At 36.6% G+C, this 22,836-nt stretch overlaps 1 protein-coding gene across 1 annotated transcript in view; it reads right to left on the bottom strand.

Moving 5' to 3' along the window:
- The window catches only part of LOC107673587 (sterile alpha motif domain-containing protein 10-like), a 69,113-nt gene extending 50,862 nt beyond the window's left edge, over positions 1 to 18,251 (bottom strand). Inside the window, exon 1 of the mRNA XM_016467226.1 lies at positions 18,120 to 18,251. Within this exon, the coding sequence (XP_016322712.1) occupies positions 18,120 to 18,132 (13 nt within the window). The 5' untranslated portion in view covers positions 18,133 to 18,251. The remainder of the gene's footprint in view (positions 1 to 18,119) is intronic.
- Between the last annotated feature and the right edge of the window lie 4,585 nt (positions 18,252 to 22,836).

The raw sequence follows: 22,836 nt of genomic DNA, 5'->3' as shown, positions 1-22,836 counted from the left end.
TGTGTGTGTGTGTGTTTACTGAACTGCAATCTGCTTACTGATCAGACATCTAGGTGCAAACAGGCCGCCTCAGTTGAGATACTCACAGGAGGTGCTGCTACACAAATCAGTGTCAGTTTAACTTGCGCGCGTGCACACACACACACACATTTGCAAACACTTGCAAAATGCAAACTTTTTCTGTACAGTGGGAGAAACTTATTCCACCATATTTTTATCTGCCATCCTCAGTGTTTGGTGAATATAGTCAGTCTGTAATTGCTGGTGTAACACGAGGTCAGTCCCGAGTGCTGCCGTCTCTCCACGACCCAAATTAACATAGTCAATCTCACCCAAATCCATTACAGACAACAAGCCAAGCCCCGGTTCTCACATTCATTTCTCTTCCTCGTTTAGCTTCTCCTCTCTCCTCCTTTCTTTTCGTCTCCTAGAATGTCTCTTAGAATGTCTCTGATAGTTGTTAAAGGGTTGCTATACAGCTGCTAATTGGTTATTAGGGCATTGTTAAGAGGTCTTGGGTGGTTGCAGAGTGGTCAAATTAGTAGCCTGATCTTATTAGCGTTCATAATGTTTACTCATACATTTTGTGCACTAAAACACTGAAACAAAATATATTGATGCATTGGTGGCATCTAAAAATTTAGAAATAAATCCTTTACATTATATTACAAATTTATTTTCATTTCTGCATTTTTTTATTTCTGCAACCCTTAAGAGCGCACCCCTAAACCTAACCACTTGTCAACAAGCATTAAAACTGAAAAGGTAAATTACATTTATTTTAGTTACAATATTATATAGATTTTTTTAAGCTTCTGAAGACTTGGAATATAATGTTGCAATAAATGGATTATGGTTATAATTATAATATACATTTTAATAATTTCAGCAAACAAAGCTATAATTAAGTAACTTTTATAAACAATTAAATAACAAGTCTAGGCTTAGGTAAATGCTTAATAAATGTAAAAAAAATACAAATAAATAAATAAAGGCATACTCCACCCAAATATTAAAACTCTGTTATAATTTACTCATGTATTATGAGAAATTTATTCTAGTTGTTTTTTTTGTTTTTTTTAATGGAGGTCTACGGGCCCCAATGTTGTTTGGTTTCCAAAGTTCTTCAAAATAATGTATCTTCTTTTATGATACACTGATGAAAGTCATACAACATGAGGATGAGTAAATGATGACAGAATTGTACATTTTGGGTGAATCTCTTTAACTACAATCAAATCATTGATAATATCATTCATGTTCGCACAAATGGCGCGGGATGAATAATCCAAGTTTAATATTTTAGAGAATAGGGTTTGTTTGACTCCCAGAAAGAGCAATAGTAATTGCCTTAGCAATTACTCTCCACACTTGTATTCAGAGAACATCTCTCTCTTGTCTCATTCACACAGACAGTCTCACAGAGAATAGAAAGGTTATGTGTTCATAAGGTATGAACTCACTCAAGTCCTCAAAGGACCCAAACATAATCTCTCTCTCTCTCTGTCTTTCTGATTGTTGCTTTATTCTCCAATCACTGTATTCTCTTGTTTTAATTGCCATGTTATCAGACTCTCCCCAGCTCCCCCTCTCTCTGCCTGACAGCTATGCCAATTACCCGTCTGTATTGTGTGCTGTCTGGGCAGGGAGGCTCCAGGTAGCCAAGAGAACCAACACTGGCCATTTAGACACAGAACAGAAAAGAGAATAAAAGCTGCCGCTCTTTATACATTCACAGTCTCTCCATAGACTCATGTGCTGAATGAACACTCTCTCCATCTGTTTGCCATTGCTATTTTTCAAGACAGGAATCAAAGCTACTACTGGCAAATGTTATAAATAGATACTATAATTAATAAAAAAATATTGTGGTATATGCTAAGCAGTTCATTATTTTTTAGCATTTATTCCACAGTACAGCCAGGCTAGTACCTACATTTTGACTATTAACTATTAATACCAGATACTAGTATCAATCTGTGCCATTTAGTCTGCAGGTTTGCCTTTTAAGTTTGCTTTTTAGTCTACTTCACTTCTACAGCCCTGCTTTGCAATGAGTTTAGGTGTAACGGGGCTGACGAGACGTGAGACGTGTGGATCCATCTGCAAGCTTTATTAAAGAGACGTGGTAAACAGGCAGGGTCAAACAATGGCAAACAGGTATATGGCGGGCAAAACACAAGAATAGTCCCAGGGCTAGCGTAGGTCACCGATCGGCAGACAGAATCACAGGGGCGAGACGAGAGGGAAAAATCCAGGAAAACAGGCAAAGATCAGAAACCGCGAAAACAGGCAAGGCAAGGCAAAAACAAGGAAAACTCAGAGACTCGGAATGGGGTACGGGCTAAACAATACTCAGCAGAGAAAGGTGGTTAGAGTGGGTGTTATATAGTGAGTGAGGTGATTCGAAACAGCTGTGTGCAATGAGTGCAATCAGTGCAGTGTGCAAATCGTGCAAAGAATGATGGGATATGTAGTCCGGGGTGCTATGCAACAGTTTGTGTTGTGCGAGAGTCAATGTAATGGAAAGGGTGACCTCTGGTGGTGAATAAACGGAAGTCCATGGACCGAATTCGTGACATTAGGAAAGTCAGTGGATGATATCTTTTATGCTATCTGTCATTTTAATAACATGACCTAGTATGCTAGCAAGCTATAAACACACATAAATATTACCTTTGTTTTTATGCTAAATAGTGTTGTCGATTTCTAGTTGTGTCCTCTTTTAGAAAACCAAACAAAGTCGTTTCGCTTTCACAACGAAACACAGCGTCACACACTGCGGCCTAGAGTGAGCAGAGGCCAGGGGCTAGCGTGAGGAATGGCCGATTTAGCCCTGATTTTCCCCTCCTGAGAATCTGAGAAAAAATCTTGTCGAGGACCTTGATCGTTTCCGATGTTCGGCAAAGATTATATGGTAATGTGAGGCGTTGACAGATCAAATCTTGCACCTCCTGATCTGCTCGCACACAAATCGGGGCCGCCCGATCATACGATCAAACATGTTTGATATTTAGGATTTTAAATCAGGATGATCATGGCAATGATTACATCAGCACTTTCACAATAGCCAATGCGCAAAACAACTCGTTGTACAGGCCCGTTGGATAGTGGAGATGGAGGAAACTGCTTGTGGAAGTTTTGCACGACTGTCTGTGTAATGTGTCGAAAACGTACCACAACAGTAAGGACAAAGAGAAGCGCTGGGGTGAAATCGCTTCAGTTTTGAACGTACCGGGTGAGTGTGGAAAGTTGCTAGCATGCTAGCTAACATATGTAAATATTATGCTGCGTCCCAATTTGCCTACTTATACTACACCCTTAAAGTATTTGATGAAGAAAAAGTACACACTTTTGAGTGTGTAGTAGAAGAGTAGGCAAGTTTTGGGACATATATCACGTCACACAATTGCGTCTTTAAAGGAGCGCTCTGAGTGCACCCTGTCACTGTAAACTGGCCTGTCAATCATCTTGTCACAGTTAACATCCTCCACATTTCATCTAATTTAACTTCCTACTGCATCAGAGAGAAAAGAAGCAGCACGTTGATCTGCGAGCCGCGGGTCTTCATGCGGAGAACTCTGCTCATATTTTCTGCATAATAATGCATTTAAAAGTTAACGGCCAAACAGATGTTTATAAAAGTTCACATTGTTGTTACAGATGAAATATAACACAATAATATTAAATAGACCTAAATATTTTTTTACCAGGTTAAATGTTGATTATTAGTATTAGTGTAAATTTTATTATTAACTAAAACCCCTTTATCTAAACCTCTCTACTTAACTGTTGGTTGTGCACATTCGCCATGTTTGTAGTTTTTTTAACGCTTTTTATTCGTGTTTGTAGTTCTGAACCAAATCCTTCGCCAAAGCGCAACGGATTGTGGGCAATATTAACCGTTAAAGTGTGCGCGGATCCACACTTCAAAAATCTACCTGAAATAGTATACCATAGATTTTAAAACTCCTGTAGTCTGAGCCCGGCTTAAGTGCAAAATAAGCATTAATGTGTTATCAGTGTCTAAATTGTATACTTGTAAGTAACATTAATGTCAGGTCAGTGGTCCTTTCCCATTCCCTTTACTCAATGAAACGCAACAGAGCTTCATAATACATCATTTCCTGCTCTTTTGGACCTTTTCCTTTCTAACCACAATGGACTCAAGCACACTTTAAATAATCTCATGTCATCACAACCCAATTAATGTCCTCCAGTGTGTGTCTTTGTGTGGCTGAGTGTATCTGGTGCAGAAACCTCTCAGGGTGTATAAAGTGGGCAGTGCCAAAAGCATATTTGTTCATAAATATTCTGTTTAAATGTTCTAAAGGTTTTATTTTTAAAGGTAGGGGTAGCAATAGCAAGCTAGCTTTGAAAGCATAAGATCCCACCCTCCCTGCAAATCACTCTCTAAATCCACGCCTCCTCCAAAACACATAAACGCTCACACGCAGACCAGAGGCTAACCAGCAACACGATGAGAGATGGCGTTGGTGGAGGGTTGAATGCAACACTGTCAGATTACCCCGTGTCTCATTCACCAGTGAGAAAACATTACAGTACAAAGCACATAATACTACAATAATAATGCCTTACATTCTCGCTCGGTCTGCAATAGCATAAAATATCGCACTGATGACGTATCATGTCTGCATGAACAAGGAGGTATGCAAATACATATATTGACAGGCAGGTAGGACAGCCAATCGTAGCCCTCGGACCGAGGGATCAGACGAACATTTTATGCTCCTACGCCTTCCACAGACAATATAAATACATATAAATACATTTAGATCACTTAACGTAGTGACTGCTATCGGCATGTGAAAAGACTTTCAACCAGCATAACAAAAAATGTTTTTGAACCAAATCACCTACCGTGCCTTTGAGAAGTTCAGATAAAGGACTTTGCATGATTAATAATCAATAACCTGATGAAAAATATTTATTTAATATGTGACAACGTTGTAAACTTTTATAAAGACATGTTATCAATGTTTAAATGCATCATTATGCAAAAGCATGAGGAGAGTTGTCAACATGAAAGACACATGACTGGCAGATTACTGTGTTACTTTTTTTCTCTTCAATATGATAGGAAGAATTGTTAAGTAAAAATGAAATGTGTAGTTTGTATGTGAAGACATTAACTGTGACAAGATGATTGACAGGCCACTTTACAGTGACAAAGTAGAAGAGTAGACAAACCTGCCAAAAAGTATATGTACTTTTTCTTCACAAAAGATTACATACTTTTAGGGCATATAAGTAGGCGAAACTGGGAAGCAGAAACTGTCTTTATGAATGAGTCATTGAATAATTACTTAACTGATTCATTCAAACACATGGATTCAATCAGGATCAAAATGAATGACTGTCTTTATTAGTGAGTCATTGAATCATTTACTCAATCAATTTATTCAAACACACCGATTCATTCAGGAACAAAATAAGTGACTGTCTTTATGAGGGAGTCATTTTAATGATTCACTCAACTGATTCATTCAAACACACTATTTTTAGAAACAAACAAGTGCATGTATTTATGAGTGAGTGACTGAATCATTTACTCAACTTATTTGTTCAAAAACACTGATTTATTCAGGAACCAAACACCACAACCGTCTGTTGCTTGGAGATGGTTCTATAGGTGGTTCTGGAACATATTATATACATACTTTTTAATTCTTAAAGTAATTTTCATAGAGTCTGTCAAATTGAATTATAAGGTATATGGACAGATATCTCACAATGTCAAACAACTCTCAACTGAAAAAAAAAACCACTCCCAGCCATGCCAGATTCATTTCATGTGATGTTTTCCATTCAAATTTCTAAAGGAAGCCACAGAAGTTCCCCACAGTTCATATTTCCACATCATATTTCACACATGAAATATGTATGATAGACTGATTTTGACTGACACACAGACTGGAAATTCAAAATGTAATGGTTCAGAGGGTTCAAGCTATCGAGGTTTGCCAGCTCAGAAGGAGCACTGGTTTTTATGTCTTTGATGTGTTTAATATTTAACAGTCTTTATTTTTGGTCCAGAGGGGAATTATGTAATTCAATACAGCATCGAGCCAGCGAGGGCAAATCCAGAGGGTGACTTTGAAGCTTCAGCTTGAGTTCAAAAACTGAGAGGACTGTTTACGCTGAGATGGCCTGCCAGAGTGTATTTCTCACTTTCCTCCCTCGCTCTCTCTCACACACATGCCAGTATACATCAAATCCTTTCTAATCGCAGATAAGGTGGTCTGGACTCTTTAAGAGTGGATTACGAGAACAGACATGTTAAAAGGTCAGTGATACACGAGTACCTCACAAACACACACACGCACACATACACACTCACTTAAGCAGCAGAGAAAACCAATGTGTCACAGCATAGAGATTAGAGTCACAGAGATAATGCATGACCTCTAGGAAACATTACTGATGCCCAGTGATTATGGGAGTGTACTGTATAAGCAAACACTAAAGGGGTCATATGATGCTGCTAAAAAGAACATTATTTTGTGTATTTGGTGTAATGAAATGTGTTTATGCAGTTTAAAGTTAAAAAAACACTACGCCTTCTTTCTTTGCGTGAACATTTGGGCGGCGTTATGCAAATCTTCCCACATAGTGAGGTAGACATGTGGGGGGGTGTTAGAACGAGCCGTTTTAGGTAGGTGTGGCTGACTCTTAACTTTTATAAAGAATATCTCTTTGGATTTGAGACTTTAGTCTTTGCAACTTTACAGATCTTCTTTATGCACCAACAGCTTGTAACACTCCAAAGAGAAAGGAAAAATTGAAATCGCATCATATGACCCCTTTAAATGAGAGTGGTAGTCCATCTTATTTAAATATACCTCAGAGCAAGAGAGAAAGTAAGACACAGGGAGGAAAGATGCAACCTTATTTTTGACATAAAAAAACATTCATGACATTTTGAAACTCACCCAATATTAAAATGAGTGATAGAGCGATATTTTAGTCAGGCTGATTAACTAGATAACATTTGGTCATTTGGTTGACTGAAAATATATGTAGTTCACATTTTCTATTTTCAATACTTTTAGCTAACTTGAATAAATATAATTTTAAAAATGAATTCTGCAATTTTTTGTGTCTTTATTGCTATTAATAAATTTTAATTTTTTATATGTAAATTATATCTGCCATCAGCCACCATGTTCTACAGATATCGACATTGGCATTGACTGGTTGATCACTAGTTAAAATATTTTCTCTAGTTCTTGGTATAATTTCCATGTGTATAAATGTCCAGTCATTCCTTGAACTCTGTGTCAAATCCTGTGATCTCGATTATTCACTTCAGATTTTGAGAAATGCTAACCTTTCATAAAATAAAATTATTTTCACTATATCTTTGCATTTTCACTTGGGAAATACTTATTTTTCTTATCCTTATTATATTTTAATGAACCTTTTATTTTTCCTGATAAGTTGATGTGTCGGAAGTAGGACTTTTATTTTGACGACCAAGCGAATGCCAGCGCCTGAGTGCACAGAGCTTCCATCCTCCATTTTCAATAGTTTATGGTCTCTGTTTAACAGTTCTGACTAATACATTTTTAGTCAGAACTGTTAAACAAAGAAAGTAAACGGTGTATGAACAAGTATTACAGCGTTTGCTTTTCTTCTGAGCTCTCAAAGATATTGGCATCGGCCATTGAAAAAACACACACTAATTGTTATTTAAAATGTATTCTTATATATTTATTCTATATTTTAGCATTTACTATTATTCAATTTTCATTATGAATAATTAACATGTATTATCTTAATTTATTTGTTGGTATAGTTCAAAAACAATCTCACCATCTCGTTCTTTCACACAAACCCTTGGGTGGAAACTTTGATCTATAATATGAGTAACAAATAGTGTAAATACATAATATATAAATGCTGCCATTTTCTTTTTAACATAACAGATTCCTCATGTTGGACGAGATAAAGCAAGAGAGAACTCTATTCCCTCACATCCCTCAACTAACACTCAAGTGCAAAAATGGAGAGAAGTCAACAACTATCAGATCCTCATCAAAACACTCATCTGACCCCTAACAATGATAATATTGAAGGCTCCATTGTTGATATTGCAATCTTTTTTAATTAACTACTAATTAATATATAAATTAGCTTACACTTCTAGCTAAATAACCTCACAATATAATTAATAAGGGAGAGTCCCTCTGGAACAACCTGGAGTTAGGTGTCTTATTCAAGGACATAAAGTCTGATCTACTTTACATCATATTCAAGGCATTCGCAAACTCAGGCAAACCCACTGACAAATGTTTGTGCACAACATGCATTAGTCGCTCTCTAGGCTGAGAATTGGTTTTCTACAGACCTGCTCAGGGCCAGTAAGAGCTCTACCTTTCTTCACCCTGATAAGGCATCTTTACAGCAGTCAGTCCCTGTACAGACAGAAAGCACATGGGCCTTTAGGGGAAAGATTCACAACTGTGCTCTCTCACTCTGTCATAGAGACACAAACATACTTAAAGACACTGTATCAGCTCTACCCATGTGAAAAAGAAGCACGCTTTAGCATACTTTTAAAACAACATACATAATGTACTTCAAAAGAATATACTTTACTGCAAATATGATGATTTTTTTCAGACACTTAACTGCATGTTAATTGCAATTAAATGAAAATGTATTATGGTTTAAATTTACATTAAATGCAATTACCTGAAGTTGTTTTGACCCACTGAAGTAGGACTTAAGTACATATTTATATGTAATCTGTCTGTTGAAATAAGGTTAAAGTGTACTGCTGAAAGTACTGACAAATATTTATGGTAAACTAAAATATACTTTAATGTCATTTCTGCTGAAACTTGTATGTCATACACATTTTTGATTATGAAGCTGCAGTTTTGTACATTTAATATATATGAACTTAGTGTAATATTGAAAACCACACTACATTTAAAATTAGAATCAAGTACTTTACATGTGCTTTAGTACGTTTGCCAACACATCAAAATAAGTGTACTTCTTTAAAGCGCCACAAAAGATTTCCTCTAGAGCAATATTTCCTCTAGAGGCAACAAGACCAGGATTTTCTGCTCTTTATTGCAGTATATATTAAAGTACCATGGTATCTGGTAACATAAGTTAACAGTACTACTGCCAACTGTAAAGGCGAAGCAGAAGATAAAATCTAATAAACTGTGTGGTAAACCTTTACAGCCACCTAATTTTATAATCCACCTTTTTATAATATCTTATAATTTTTTTTTTCCTCATCTACACCCCTTCCAGCTGAGGTCTGTGTTTGTGTGGATGACCAGACGGTCAAAGCAGGTCAGAAAGAGGATGTTGATGTGAGAGAAAGGGACAGAGACAGAGTTCGAGTCAGAGATATGACCCATGGGTGATGTTTTGAGAGACAGGGTAAAATGTGTAGAGCTGTTCACGCACAGAAGCACACACGAGAATTTAAAAAAAAGATGCTGCGGTCCGCTGAGCCCCTCTCTCGCGTTCTCGGTTCATAATGCATCCATTAGCTGGAGTAGAGCTGGGTGAGACTGATAATACAGATGTTAAAAATCAGTGTAATTGTGTAATTGCTTTTTGCCGGCAGGAGCTGCCTAGTGCCTTCAGCGAGGCCACTGACCAATCAGAAACCTCCATCACACATAATGAACAGTCGCAAACAGTTCACAATTAAAGAATAGGGCACTGGTTTAATAATAATCTCTACACTATATTTTCTGCATACGAAGTAAATGGGTCTGTGGAAAAAAGAAACAAAGAAATGAACATTTGCATATAGCTGTGGGTAAAAAAATGTAAAAAGATTAATATAATAATAATATTATTATTATTGATACATAAAATATTGTACATTTGATATTTTATGTATTTATTTTCTTCTGCCCAAAGCTATAAGCAGATTTTCATTTCATTTTTGTTTTATTTTAAAAAGTATTTTGCTCTGTCTTTCTAAGGAGATTCTTCTCATAACTGCCACTATTTAGCAATATTCTCTCGCTGCTTTGGACTTTGGAACAATATTAATGCATATTGCATTATACAAATAAATGAAAAATGTTTTCTTTAGGTTTATACATGGAACTATACTACTACTACTACTACTACTACTACTACTAATAGTTTACACCTTCCAGCTATTAAAACATGGAACTGTTCTAATAATCATAATAATAATAATAATAATAATAATATATTATTATTATTATTATTATTATTATTATTATTATTATTAGAACAGTTCCATGTTTTAATTAACTATTGGCAGAGCAGGCAGTTGACCTCTGCATTATGAAGGGCCTCCATAATTGTACCAAAGTACAATATAGGTAATGGCATATGTTTCATGTTTACATTGTGCACTCCCCACCAGGTACAATATTCTGATTGTTTGTATCTTGTTTTTAAGCCCATCAATAATAATGTACTCGTTCTAATACATTTATATTGTAATGTACTCATTCTAATATATTTTTAAAAATCAACGATAAAACATTGTTGTTTCTGAAGGAATTAAAGCCAAAGCTTCACTGTTAATAGAGAAACGCAGCAAAACGGTGGTAATTCATACATACACAGCCTCTCTCTCTCTCTCTCTCTGTCGTAAATGAACACTTGATGAATTACACTTTTCTGAGAATAGAATATTGAAGTGGAGATCGCTAAACTGCAAGCTAACCGGTGTTTTCAGAAAGCAAGCGCGTTTATCAACAGTGGAGAGAGCGCGTACACATGGTTGCCAAGTTGACAAAGATAAGTAGCACACTTAGCAGATATTTCCGTATTGCGCAAGTGGGAAGCTCCGTTTCAGGGATTACGTCTCTTTATATCAGGCAACCCAGTTGTGTTAATTTATGCTGATCATCCAATTCAAAAAGTTTACTCCTTCCAGCTATTAAAACATGGAACTGTTCTAATAATAATAATAATAATAATAATAATAATAATAATAATATATTATTATTATTATTATTATTATTATTATTATTATTATTAGAACAGTTCCATGTTTTAATAGCTGGAAGGTGTAAACTTTTTGAATTGGATGATCAGGGTAAATTGTCCTTATTTTGTCTTCTGGGAAACATGTATGCATTTATGTAGCTTCTGAAGTGCAGTACTAAATGGAAAAAAAATGATATCTTTAATATCTTTAATCAAAATAAGACAAATTTACACATCATCATCCTGTTCAAAAGTTTACAAATAAAAAGAAATACAGTTTCAATTTACATGTTCATTTATTTTTAGCATTTTAAATTAATTTAAAGTTTGATTATTTTAACATATTAATAATAATTTATTAATTTAAATAGGTTTAAGTATCCTGCGGCCCCCTGGTTGAGAACCACTGTTTTAAGATGCTTTGGAAAAGCAACTACTAACTAGCATACGTACACGAGACCATCAATTTTCATCAAATTCAAACCAAGTGCATTATCACTAATTAGCACAACCCTCTCAGCAGTTTCTATTATGTCTTCTCCATTTCTCTCTCTCTCTGTATCTTTCTTCAACATCCTCCTCCTCTTTCATCCTTTATCTTTCCCAATCATGCATTTCTTTTCTTCGTGGAGCACTAATTAACGGCGAGATATTGGACACGGGCCTGTGCGCTTGCTAATACAACAGGATGAGAGGAGCTGACATACCGGCCGTTTAAAAAAAAGCAAGAGTGACCACAGTACTGAAGAAATGAGATAACACTGGGGGGAGAACGAAGATGAGAACGCTCGGGATGTTGAGGGTGTAAAGCTCTGCCCTCCACAAGAGCAATTATCCGTAGCTCACGGGTCGACCCAGCCATCATTCCTCCCAGCAAATGAAATGGACCTTTCTTCTCCATTCTTCAGCCATCTCTCTGCCTCCTTCTTACTCTCTGTCCATTTTCACAAAGATGCTTGTTGATTTAAGCCAAATTGATCCCTCCCGGGTTTCAACGCATGATCAATCTGTTTAAAGTCCACAGGGATTGACAAGTGAATGTTTATTGGACACCTCCCCCTTGCTTTTCCTCCCCATCCCCCTCAATCCCACTATTATTCATAGGGAATCTCAGAAGTGTAGTGCTGATCCGTAATGAGGCAGCATATGGATGAAGCATGTGATATTGTAGGATCTATACAGCCTTATTGATTAGAATGTGAAAGGCATCAGCAAGCTGTAAACTGGATCTTCAGGTTCCACCTTAACCATTTCATTTTAAACAGATCAAACAGTGGTTTCAGCACAATTCATTCATATTTATAAGTGGTGTCTGTTAAGGATTATTTTTAGCATTAGGGATTGAAACAAACTTCCAACTCAAAGTATTAAATTCGACCTGTACTGTTTGTGCTACTAGCATTTCTTTGCTTTTCTAAGCAACCAGACTTACAATTTGAGAATGGCAGGTGATAATATGGTTTAAAAAACATATTTACATAGAAGGAAGGAACGCACTATACTTTAATAGAGACCTGAACGGCTCCTTTAACTTGAACCAGTAAGCAACCACCCAGGAACTTCCTGGCTGAAATTCCCTAACAACCACTGAAAATAGCTCCTAACAACACCCTAGAGCACCAAAAGGCAACTCCCAAACAATCACCCAGAACACCCTATCAACCACCTTGCATTGCATACATTTTTCATACAGTCATAAAGAATTCTTATTTGATTCCATGAGATTCTGGTTCCAAATTCAGGATTCGTAAATCCTGTACACATTCCTTTGTTATTTTTGATTAGAGTGGGTGTGAATGTACCTGATGGCGAACTGTCTAACCAGATCAAAGTCAGACACAAAAATATCCATCTACGCTGACGCAAAAACAGTGATGTCTTTTCATTTAAGAACTTTTATCATATAAATGGATCACTGCAAGAAAAAAAGCAGACAAATCTTATTTACTTTCTCTTCCCCTGATGTCAGCACAGATGCTGTGTGAACCGCGATGACACCGTAAGAGGATATTAAGACCAACAACAGGCCAACGGAACGAGAATTCAAATCCAAACATGCATACAACAGCACAAAACATAATGAAAACTCACACACACAGATCAAACATGCTATATTCCACAAAAATACAAACACACACACACAAAACCCATTTTAGCAAAATGCTTTGTCTGCTTCTAAAAGATATGATACAAAAGGATGGGGGATAAAGGGATGGATGGTTTAAGGTGGTTGCAATGCCTGTGAGGACACCAGGATGCTGGAGACACACACACACACTTCACACCATTTGATGCAGGATCACATTTCAAAAGCTCTCCAAAACCAACTTTTGGGCAGGACACCAAATAGCTGTTAAGAGCCCCTCCTTAACAAACGTGAGAAAAAACTAATAAAGAGCATGTTTATGTGGCTAAAGAAAACATTAGCTTCCTTTCCTTTCACCTCCTTTTCTTCTTTTATTCATTCGCTCATGTGAGAATCAGTTCACAGGGACGTAACTTTGGTCATGTGGTCACAGAGTACAAACAAGATCAAGAGGCTTCAGGAAAAAAAGCTCTTAAAGGAACAGATTTGGGAGCACTGTTAAAGGAATGTTCCGGGTTCAATACTAGTTAAGCTCTATCATCAGCAACTGTGACATACTGTCGATTACCACAGACAATAATTTAGATTTTTTTAAATAAAAAATGTGTATTTCACTTACAAACAAAGCAAAGTACGGAACAAGGCAATAATATATTGGGTAAACTTATGCTGCGTTCCATTTGTACTCGGAAATTCCGAGTTCCCAGTACGAACTTTTAAATGGAACTCCCTCCCAAGTCACAGTTCCAACTCGGAATCTTGGCGGAATCGCAACAACTGCAATTTCAGAATCCAATATGGCTGCTCAGTGCATCAGCAGAAGAGAAATAGTCGTAAATTGTTTATTAGCACTTATGTTTGTCTGTGTCTCAATAAACTCAGTGGTGCGCACACTCGTGGACATGACACCATGGCAATATCCGTGCAAAATACCACTTTTATGTTTTTAATCGACTGGTATTGCTAACAATGGATGTGTCCATCTTGGTTTTCTACTGGAACACAGTCTATTTGGGTGTGACGTCATTCCCAGCTCCGACATCCGACTTGGTAAATCGAATGCAGCATTAAAATGCAAACTGTTTTGAATGTAGTACACCCATAAAATGTAAACGTTATACAAGCTAAAATGAGTCTAGTAAGATACAATTGCTTTCTAAACTTTTGTATCCAGTTTGGATGTAACAAAATTTTGGTAACTGAAAATATTCGGCCAAAACAGCAAAAAAAAATAAATAATAATAATTCAGTTTAAGAGGGCCATAATCATTGACTGAAACAGTGATGTTTAATTACTGTAGCACTTTTCCAATGGAGCGCTTTGACTGTGTCAGCATCTGTTTTATATGGTAGCCCATTTTCGCCACAAAATAGAAAAATAAAAAAGGTAATAGCAACTTTTTATTTCACAATTTTGACTTTTTTTTTGTTTTTTTGTTTTAGAACTGCATAATATAAAGTCAGAATAGCAAGATATAATCTTTTTTCTGAGAAGAATTGTGAGATAAAAAGTTGCAATTACCTTTTTAATTTTTTATTCAGTGGAGGAAACAAAAAAAACAGAACTGCGACATGGAAACTCAGAATTGTGAGACATAAACTCGGGATTACAAGAAAAAAAAATGTTGAATTCAGAGTTTATATCTCACAATTCTAAAACAGTTGTGAGTTCAGTTACCCAGTTACCAAAATTTCATTTAACTCTCTTTTTTTTTTTACTCGGTGAAATGAAAACTTTAATTTCAGTTTCAGTGTTTTGGTAAAAAAATAATTTCAGTGCATCACTAACTAGTGTCTTTCAACTGCCTATAAAAAATAGTCCCACTGCTAAAATGATAAACAACTTTATAGCTTAAATAACACAGGAGACATTATTAAAATAAGCATTATAACACAAATATAGCACAAGCTTCACATTTCTGCTTTGAGAGCCTTTCTCAGGGGTGCCTAAACTCGGTCCTGGAGGGCCGGTGTCCTGCAGAGTTTAGCTCCAACTTGCCTCAACACACCTGCCTTTAAGTTTCTAGTATGCCTAGTAAGAGCTTGATTAGCTGGTTCAGGTGTGTTTAATTGGGGTTGGAGCTAAACTCTTCAGGACACCGGCCCTCCAGGACCGAGTTTGGGCAGCCCTGTAGACCATCCATTATATATGCATTCAGATGATGGACCAAGTCAAAACTATTATAAAACCCAATGGGAAAGCTGTTCATCTCTCAGCAGTTGAGGTAAAAGAAGAAATAACACGGCAAAATGTAAATGTGAAAGTTATGCTTGCTTTGTTTATTTATTTCTTTTTTAATTCTTTCTTTTTGGGGAGTGGAATATATGACACACAAAATGTATTTCCATTAGAAAAGTAGCAAAAACGTCTGCTAGACGACTGAAGCGAAACGGTCAAAATTAATGAAATTCATTATTTGTGTTCTCAAATGACAAACAGAGTAAAAGCAAATGTCTACCAGTCACAGAAAAAAAACAGTCAATGGTGTTGACAGACTGGTCAAGCATGGAATCGCTTCTGCTGATAACAGGCAAACACACATTGAGCCAAAATACACACTCCCTTCACCCAGTGCATGTCAATCTGAGCAAAACGGGCCAGAAATTACTCTCTTTTTATCGCTACTTCTTGTTCACTCTCTCTTTCTATTTCTTTTCAGACATTGTGTGTGTGGTTAGAATCCGTGAGTTGAGCTTGTGGGTCTAGCATTTCTAATCCAACTGTATGCATTAATGAATGAGTGACACACATGCGTCCATGCACTTAATGGTGGTCCCTTAGCAGGAAAACAACCCAGTCTTCCTGCTGCATGCTGGGATTGGTTCAGAGTTGTCGGGTGTGTGAAACAGGGCGAGAGGGGGTTAACCCAACATCTGTGCCTCTCCAGATCTGATGAAGCTTTATATGAGCAGTGACACAAACAAGCTTTATGTGAATCAGAAACCAGTGCTATTCTGGAAATCTTTTTATTACAGCATGTATAAAATGAAACCTTGCCAAGCAATAACTGTACTGTATTGTAACAGGAGAATGATATGGCAATATGTGTGCAATAGAAGATATTAAAGCAAACAATCAGTTCTCTGAAGTGTAATTGAGTTGTCTAATCAAATGGCTTAATAACAAATATGATGTTCCTCTATATAAACGGCTTGTGTACTCACATATCAGGCTTTCTCTTAGGAGAGCTGAGAAAAATGTGCTGAAACAATGATAATATTTTGCTAACAGAATATAACATTCATTTAAAAAGCCATCCTAATTGGATAAAAAAAAACAATATGTTTGAATAAACATAATTATCTAACATTCCTCGGGGGAGAATTTAGGATTATGTAATTTGTTTCCCAACGCATGTTTTTGCTCAAAGAAAACAACATATTTCCATATAAAGGACATCCTATTCTGGATACAAACTGTTCTTTTAAAGGAATAGTTCAAAAAGGAAATTTTGCTGAAAATGTACTCACCTTCAGGCCATCCAAAATGTAGACGAGTTTGTTTCTTCATCACAACAGATTTTGAGAAACTTGCTCTCCAATGGATCCTCTGCAGTGAATGGGTGCCGTCAGAATGAGAGTCCAAACAGCAGATAAAAATATCACAATAATCCACAAGTAATCCACACCACTCCCGTGCATCAATTAACGATGTGGGGAGCAAATATATTATCAAGACGTTAACTTCAAACCGTCGCTTCTGGCTAAAATACAAATCTGCTATCCATAACATTGCTTTCATTTCCAAAAGAGTTCTAAACAAATATGTTAGTGGACTTTTTCACTGGAGGTAGCATTATTATATAAGACTCATATCTTACAAACACTTCACAAGACATTAACTGATGGACTGGAGTGGTGTGGATTTCTTGTGGATTATTGTGATGTTTTTATCAGCTGTTTGGACTCTCATTCTGACGGCACCCATTCACTGCAGAGGATCCATTGGTGAACAAGTGATGCAATGCTGCATTTCTCCAAATCTGTTCCCATGAAGAAACGTACATCTGGAATGGCCTGAGAATGAGTACATTTTCAGCGAATGTTCATTTTGGGGTCAAATATTCTTTCAAGTTACTGAATCTACACTATCAAACATGTGAAATAAGAAAGAATTAGGAAAAGGAAATGATAAGAAGTCAGGATAAAGTGAGGCAGGATCCTGCTGTCCGTTTCAGCACCACACTGAGCGCTGCAGATATACTATGATTACATATAATTGCCTGGGGCCAAGGGAAAACAGATATTTCTTACGATTACATAAAAGCCCTTGAGATCACTGTAAGCATGTGTGTGTGTTTTCATTGATCATGTAGGATGTCAGGTAGACTTTATGTTTATGTCCAGCTACAAAACCCATGAACTCTAGCTGACATTCCCTTCAGCGGGTTGAGCGCAAAGTCAACATGATGGGCAAAAATACATCTGAAAACCACACAATGTGTCAAGCTACACCAATCACCAACTTTCTGACCAAAACATGCAAATGGCATTCAGCAAAAAATTATAAATAGCATCACAAGATACAGCAAAAAAGTAAATAGTAAAATAATGGTCATATAGTCGTACAGCATAGTTTGGGTATTAGTAAATACTACAGTAAAGTAGCCTAATAGTCTAAAGAATAGTAGCTACACTTTATAAAAAAAATAGCTAAAATTGACGAAAAAAAACGTTTGTAACCACTTTGAATATAATTATTGATGAAGAAAAGTGAAAATTCTGGTAAAGGGGATAAAATATCCTTAAATTAGAAAAAAAAAAGTTAAATTGGATGCGAATAATGATGTTAACATAACATTTTATACTGTAAAATATTAGCATAAGAGGGTATTAATAAATATTACTTTAAATATTGTGTAAACAATGTAATGTAAAGAGTAAAATCATAGTATAGTAGGTATTAGTACACAAAAAACATTGGTCTTCTTCAGTACAGTATAGTCTAGTATAGTACAGTAAACAGCACAAGTCAGAAGTATTGCCTACTGTAACGCATGTCACCGTGTAAATAAACGGCACTATGAATCACATAATAACTGGTTTAACACAGTGAGCTTACCGTCTACAGCCATAGTCGGTACAAACGCGTATCTCTCCGTGATGGCTTTAGTAGGTATCTGCCATAGTCACGGGTGTCCGGTCCGGTAGAAGAGGGAGCCGGTGCTCCTGAACGACACCTCTGAGCGCACAGATCTGCTGTGGAGCAGGAGAAATCAGCGCACGCGTCCACATATAAACCCGAGGGAGGGATGACAGTCATTCGGCTCTCAAAACCTCGGGCAAGTTTAAACTCCTCCCTCTGCTTGCTCACCAGTGCTCAACGCTCTCACACAGCGCGCGCGATTCACTGATTACACAAGTGGCCCTGGAGCTGAATGACAGTATGTAGCCAGTGCAATAAAACACGCCTGTCAATTAAACTACATCTAAACCAGCGTGTGCGCGAGGGAGAGTGGAACATATGGGGCAAACGCATGAGAGCACGTGGCAACAGAAATGTTTGTTGACAAGCACACCTTTACGAGGCTGCACGGGGTTATTAAATAACACTTCATAATAACTTTCATTAGTAGTGTTTTAACAAATATTACTTAAAGCTACACTATGTTGCTTTTTTTATTAAAAAAAAATGTTATGAGAGTGCAAAAAAAATCCATCTTCACCCAAATACACTAAATAATACACTATAATAATAACTTTTTTGAGCTGTCGGGACGGATTTCGCGGGAAATAGCACACATACGTCATTCGTCCGTGTGTACAGAAAATACAGAGAAAAGTAGCTCCGGCTTCAGTTTGCTGTCACAACGAAGGAGAAAAAAATTGACAGGTGCTTCGAACCATATTTTTCCGCGCAGAGTAGCAGAGCCGAAGCACTAGCAAAACAATGTTCTTCCGCGAGATGAAAACAGCTCTATTTTTTAACCGCTAGGGGGCCAAGAGTTACCAATTTTAGCTTTAGGGCCAGATTTACTAAACAGGGCAAATTAGCAGGAGACCACAATCCTCTAAAAGCGCAGATGGATTTTGGCGGGTGATCTACTGACAATACTGACTACAACCTAACCAGCTAATTAACCATGGTTTTACTACAAATAAAACCAAAAAACCATAGTTACTATAGTTAAACCATGGTAACCACAAATTAACCATGGTCTTGCTACACTAACCATAGTTTAACCATGGTATTTGTAGTAGCCTAAATCTGTGGTTATACAAATGGTAATCAATATGCCAAAAAAACATGGTTACTACACTTTTGCTATAATAAACCATGATTAATTTTCTAGCGTTTTTCATAATGACCAATTCAAACTACCAAGAGCAGCGCAAATTAGCATAGGGTTGCAAACATGCATAGCTGATGATAATCAGGTGTGGGTAATCTAATAACAACACAGTTGTAAAGTGGGTTAAGACATGTTTTTAGGGGCATTAAATAATGGCATCTATCTATGTATAGTTCTATCTGTTTAGCTGTCTATCTCTTTTCCAGCTAGCTAGCTATCTAGATTATACATTAACAAATTATCTGTTAAATATTATTTTATAACATAATATAGTATTGTAGTTTACTCAAAAATGCAAATTGTCATCATTTACTCACCTTCATGTTGTTCTAATGCTGTGGAACACAAAAAAATAATATCATTCTGTATTTACATTTCCTTGTATACTTCAGTTAACATGTTATTAACAACCAATTACGTTTTTTTTTTTTTATTCAACCTCTGTTCACAACACATTTTTCTATTAATTATCATTTATTTTAAATACCTTATATCAATTTTCACTGTATTTTTAATGTCATATTTTCATTTATGGTTGAGGTTTAGGTGAAACAATACAGAAAAAAGTAACTTAAACCGTTTAAAACAATGAGAAGTGCTGACTACACTTAAAGCTTTACAACTGGTCCACAACATGACTTTCTTCTGGTTCACAGCACACTCTTGTGCACTCCTGACTCCCCCATTCTTGCAGTTGCACTAGTATAAGTGCCATATCTGGTCTTTAGGAAATGAAGAAAAAAAGCCTGTTAAGTGCTGCCGTCACGCTTCAGGGTAATACTCAGTTGTCGTGAAGCTGTGGAGGAGGGAGTATCTGAGGTGTAGTAAAGAACATCAGCGCATCAGAGAGCTCTTCAGTGGCCGTTCTACAAAGACAACCTCCTGCATTTCCCTCCTGTTTTGTTGATCAACAGAACGGTGTCCTAGAGATGCTACTGCACCAAATCCCACAGAACACATCTGCTTAAATGAGCTGTATTCAGCTACTGTTATAATTGACATTGATTGCCTTTGAAAGAGATGAGAAGGTGTTTTGTGAAGTGGGTTTCTGAAGTTTAAAGAGGTGTGGGAGAGAGTGAGATTCTGCTCACTTCACAAGACTGGTGTTATTGATGTTGCACAGATTAGCATGAAACTTTTAAGCATTTTGTCAGATTTTACCCAGAGCCAATTCTTTTTCAGATGCAAAGCATCTTTGTTGAATTTTAGCAAAACCAAGTTTTTGAAATGTGTTTAGTTGTAGAGTATGGCAAACATCACTATTACTGCTTTATACTTTAACATTAGCCTGTGGATTTGAGAAAAATAACCCTAAATATAACATCATGTGACTTGCTGAATCTGTAAGTAACCACCTACCAACCACTCAGTACAACCTAGCAACCACATACTGCACAGTAGCAGGGTTGAGCGCCATAGACCTAAGTCAATGTAGTGCCATATTTAATATATTCATATAGAAGCACATGTGGTCATTGGATTGTTCTGTTGTTTAACAACATGCCGATTGTTCAGGTGACATTAAACTCAATATTGTATCTAACCTGATCAAGGTCTATTCATAACTAAATTGAGAATGCCTTCAAAATTGAGTTATCTTCAAGGTAACAAACACAATGAAAAGAATGAACTGCAATTTGAGCTATAATGTAAGGAAGAATTCAAATAAATTTATAAATAAATTTAATTATTATGATTTTAGTTTGCCAAGACTAACTTAAGTTTTGAACTTTATTTATTTGTATTAGTTTTTTTGTTTTTTTTTAAATATGCATCATCACTAATGCACTGAAAGGGAGCCAATTCTTCAATTCAGATTTTACACATCCCTGACCCTAGCAAACACTCAGAACACCTTAGCAACCACAAAGCAATATCCTAGAACACCTCAGCATTGTCATGACAGTTTTGCACAATTCACATTTTCTTCAGAAAATTTAAATGTCTAGATAACTTTATATTAGGGGTGTCCCCGACTAAGGATTCACATAGTCGTATCGGAATTTTCAAATATTGCCGATAGTCGACTGATAGTCAAATCATATGTTTTGAGGGTGGGGTAAAATACATTACCAAGAGTCAAGTAGTCAGACATTCAACAGTCATAATTACTGACGTTAACACACAGGGAAAATGTGTAACGGATGCCTCGCAGATACAAACGGGGTAAATAATGTTTTATGTTTTGATTAAAAGATAGTTAACATTAAACCCTAAGAATTCACTACTTTTTTTTACAATAGTGCTCTCATTATAACATTATGTATATGACAGTAGTTATTAATGTTCTGCATTTCTGTTTTGAGCTGCGCGTGCTGAAGATGACCAGTATAGAATGAAGCATATGATAGCAGGGTTTAATCAATGGGATTTTATAGTATACGCTTCGTAATTTATACAACAAAACGTTAATATTACGACTTATAGGCTATCTGCACAAAATGCCCCGAATGCACATGAACGTGTCTGCACGGCTCTGAATGAACTCCTTTTGTGGACGCGTTCTTCACGCAACAACGTGCAGAAACACCAAATAAACTCTAAAAATTCACAGCGTTTTATTATAATGGTGTTCTCATTATAATGTTATGTATATGACAGTCCCAGTCATAGTCATCATTAATATTATGCATTGTAATACCTACAAAATAATATGCATAGATAATCACCTACAAAAAGTATTAATGAAGCGCTTTACTGCAGCGTAACTCAACCAAATGCATCTTATACGAGATAAATAAAATACATGATATTAACCGGCTGAAATGTTTTGAAATCACTTGTACCCTACCTGATCGAAAAAAATCCAGTCTTTCACTCTGACTGTGTCAGTTTGAGTCTTGTTAAAGTTTTAAATCCCTGCCGCCGAGATGCTCCTCTGTCGGTCACGGGTTGTGGAAAGTGAAACTTAACTCTATAGGGGTGGTTGGATTTATTCATGCACATTAAAATATTTATTTAAAGCTTCTTTCTTTTCAGATTCCTATTTACAGCATTATAACTTACTGGGAGAAAACCGGTAGTTCTATGTGAAATCAGACATTTGAGCACCCCCATATAGCCAAAACGGCATGATCATAACTCCTCAGCGAATATTCGACTGTGAGATTGGGAGTCAAATCAGGCTCCTCCTATCAAATCATCGAATCGTCAACTATTCAGGACCCCTACTTTATGTGTGTAGCAATATTATGATACCAAGCTATCAAACGCTTTATCCCAAAGCTTGTAAATCTGAAGAGAAGGTTTGTTCTTCTTCTTTTTTTCATGTGTTGAGCATCAACACTGATGGCCTCAAGACCCAAATAGCAATCGTGTTCACTGACCCCTGGCAGAGAGGCTGTGTTTCTAGTGTGCCTTTAGTACTTTTATTACAGCGTTTCAGACAGGCTGCAAGCTGAGAGAGAGAAGTTTTCAGTTCCTGACGATCAGATTGAAAGTCCATGTTTAGACACATATGGAACGACCCACAGTTGGAGGTTTTGT

This window comes from Sinocyclocheilus anshuiensis, unplaced genomic scaffold (genome assembly GCF_001515605.1).
Source record: "Sinocyclocheilus anshuiensis isolate Anshui unplaced genomic scaffold, SAMN03320099.WGS_v1.1 scaffold453, whole genome shotgun sequence".
NCBI lineage: Eukaryota > Metazoa > Chordata > Actinopteri > Cypriniformes > Cyprinidae > Sinocyclocheilus > Sinocyclocheilus anshuiensis.
This window is presented reverse-complemented; position numbering and strand designations above follow the sequence as displayed.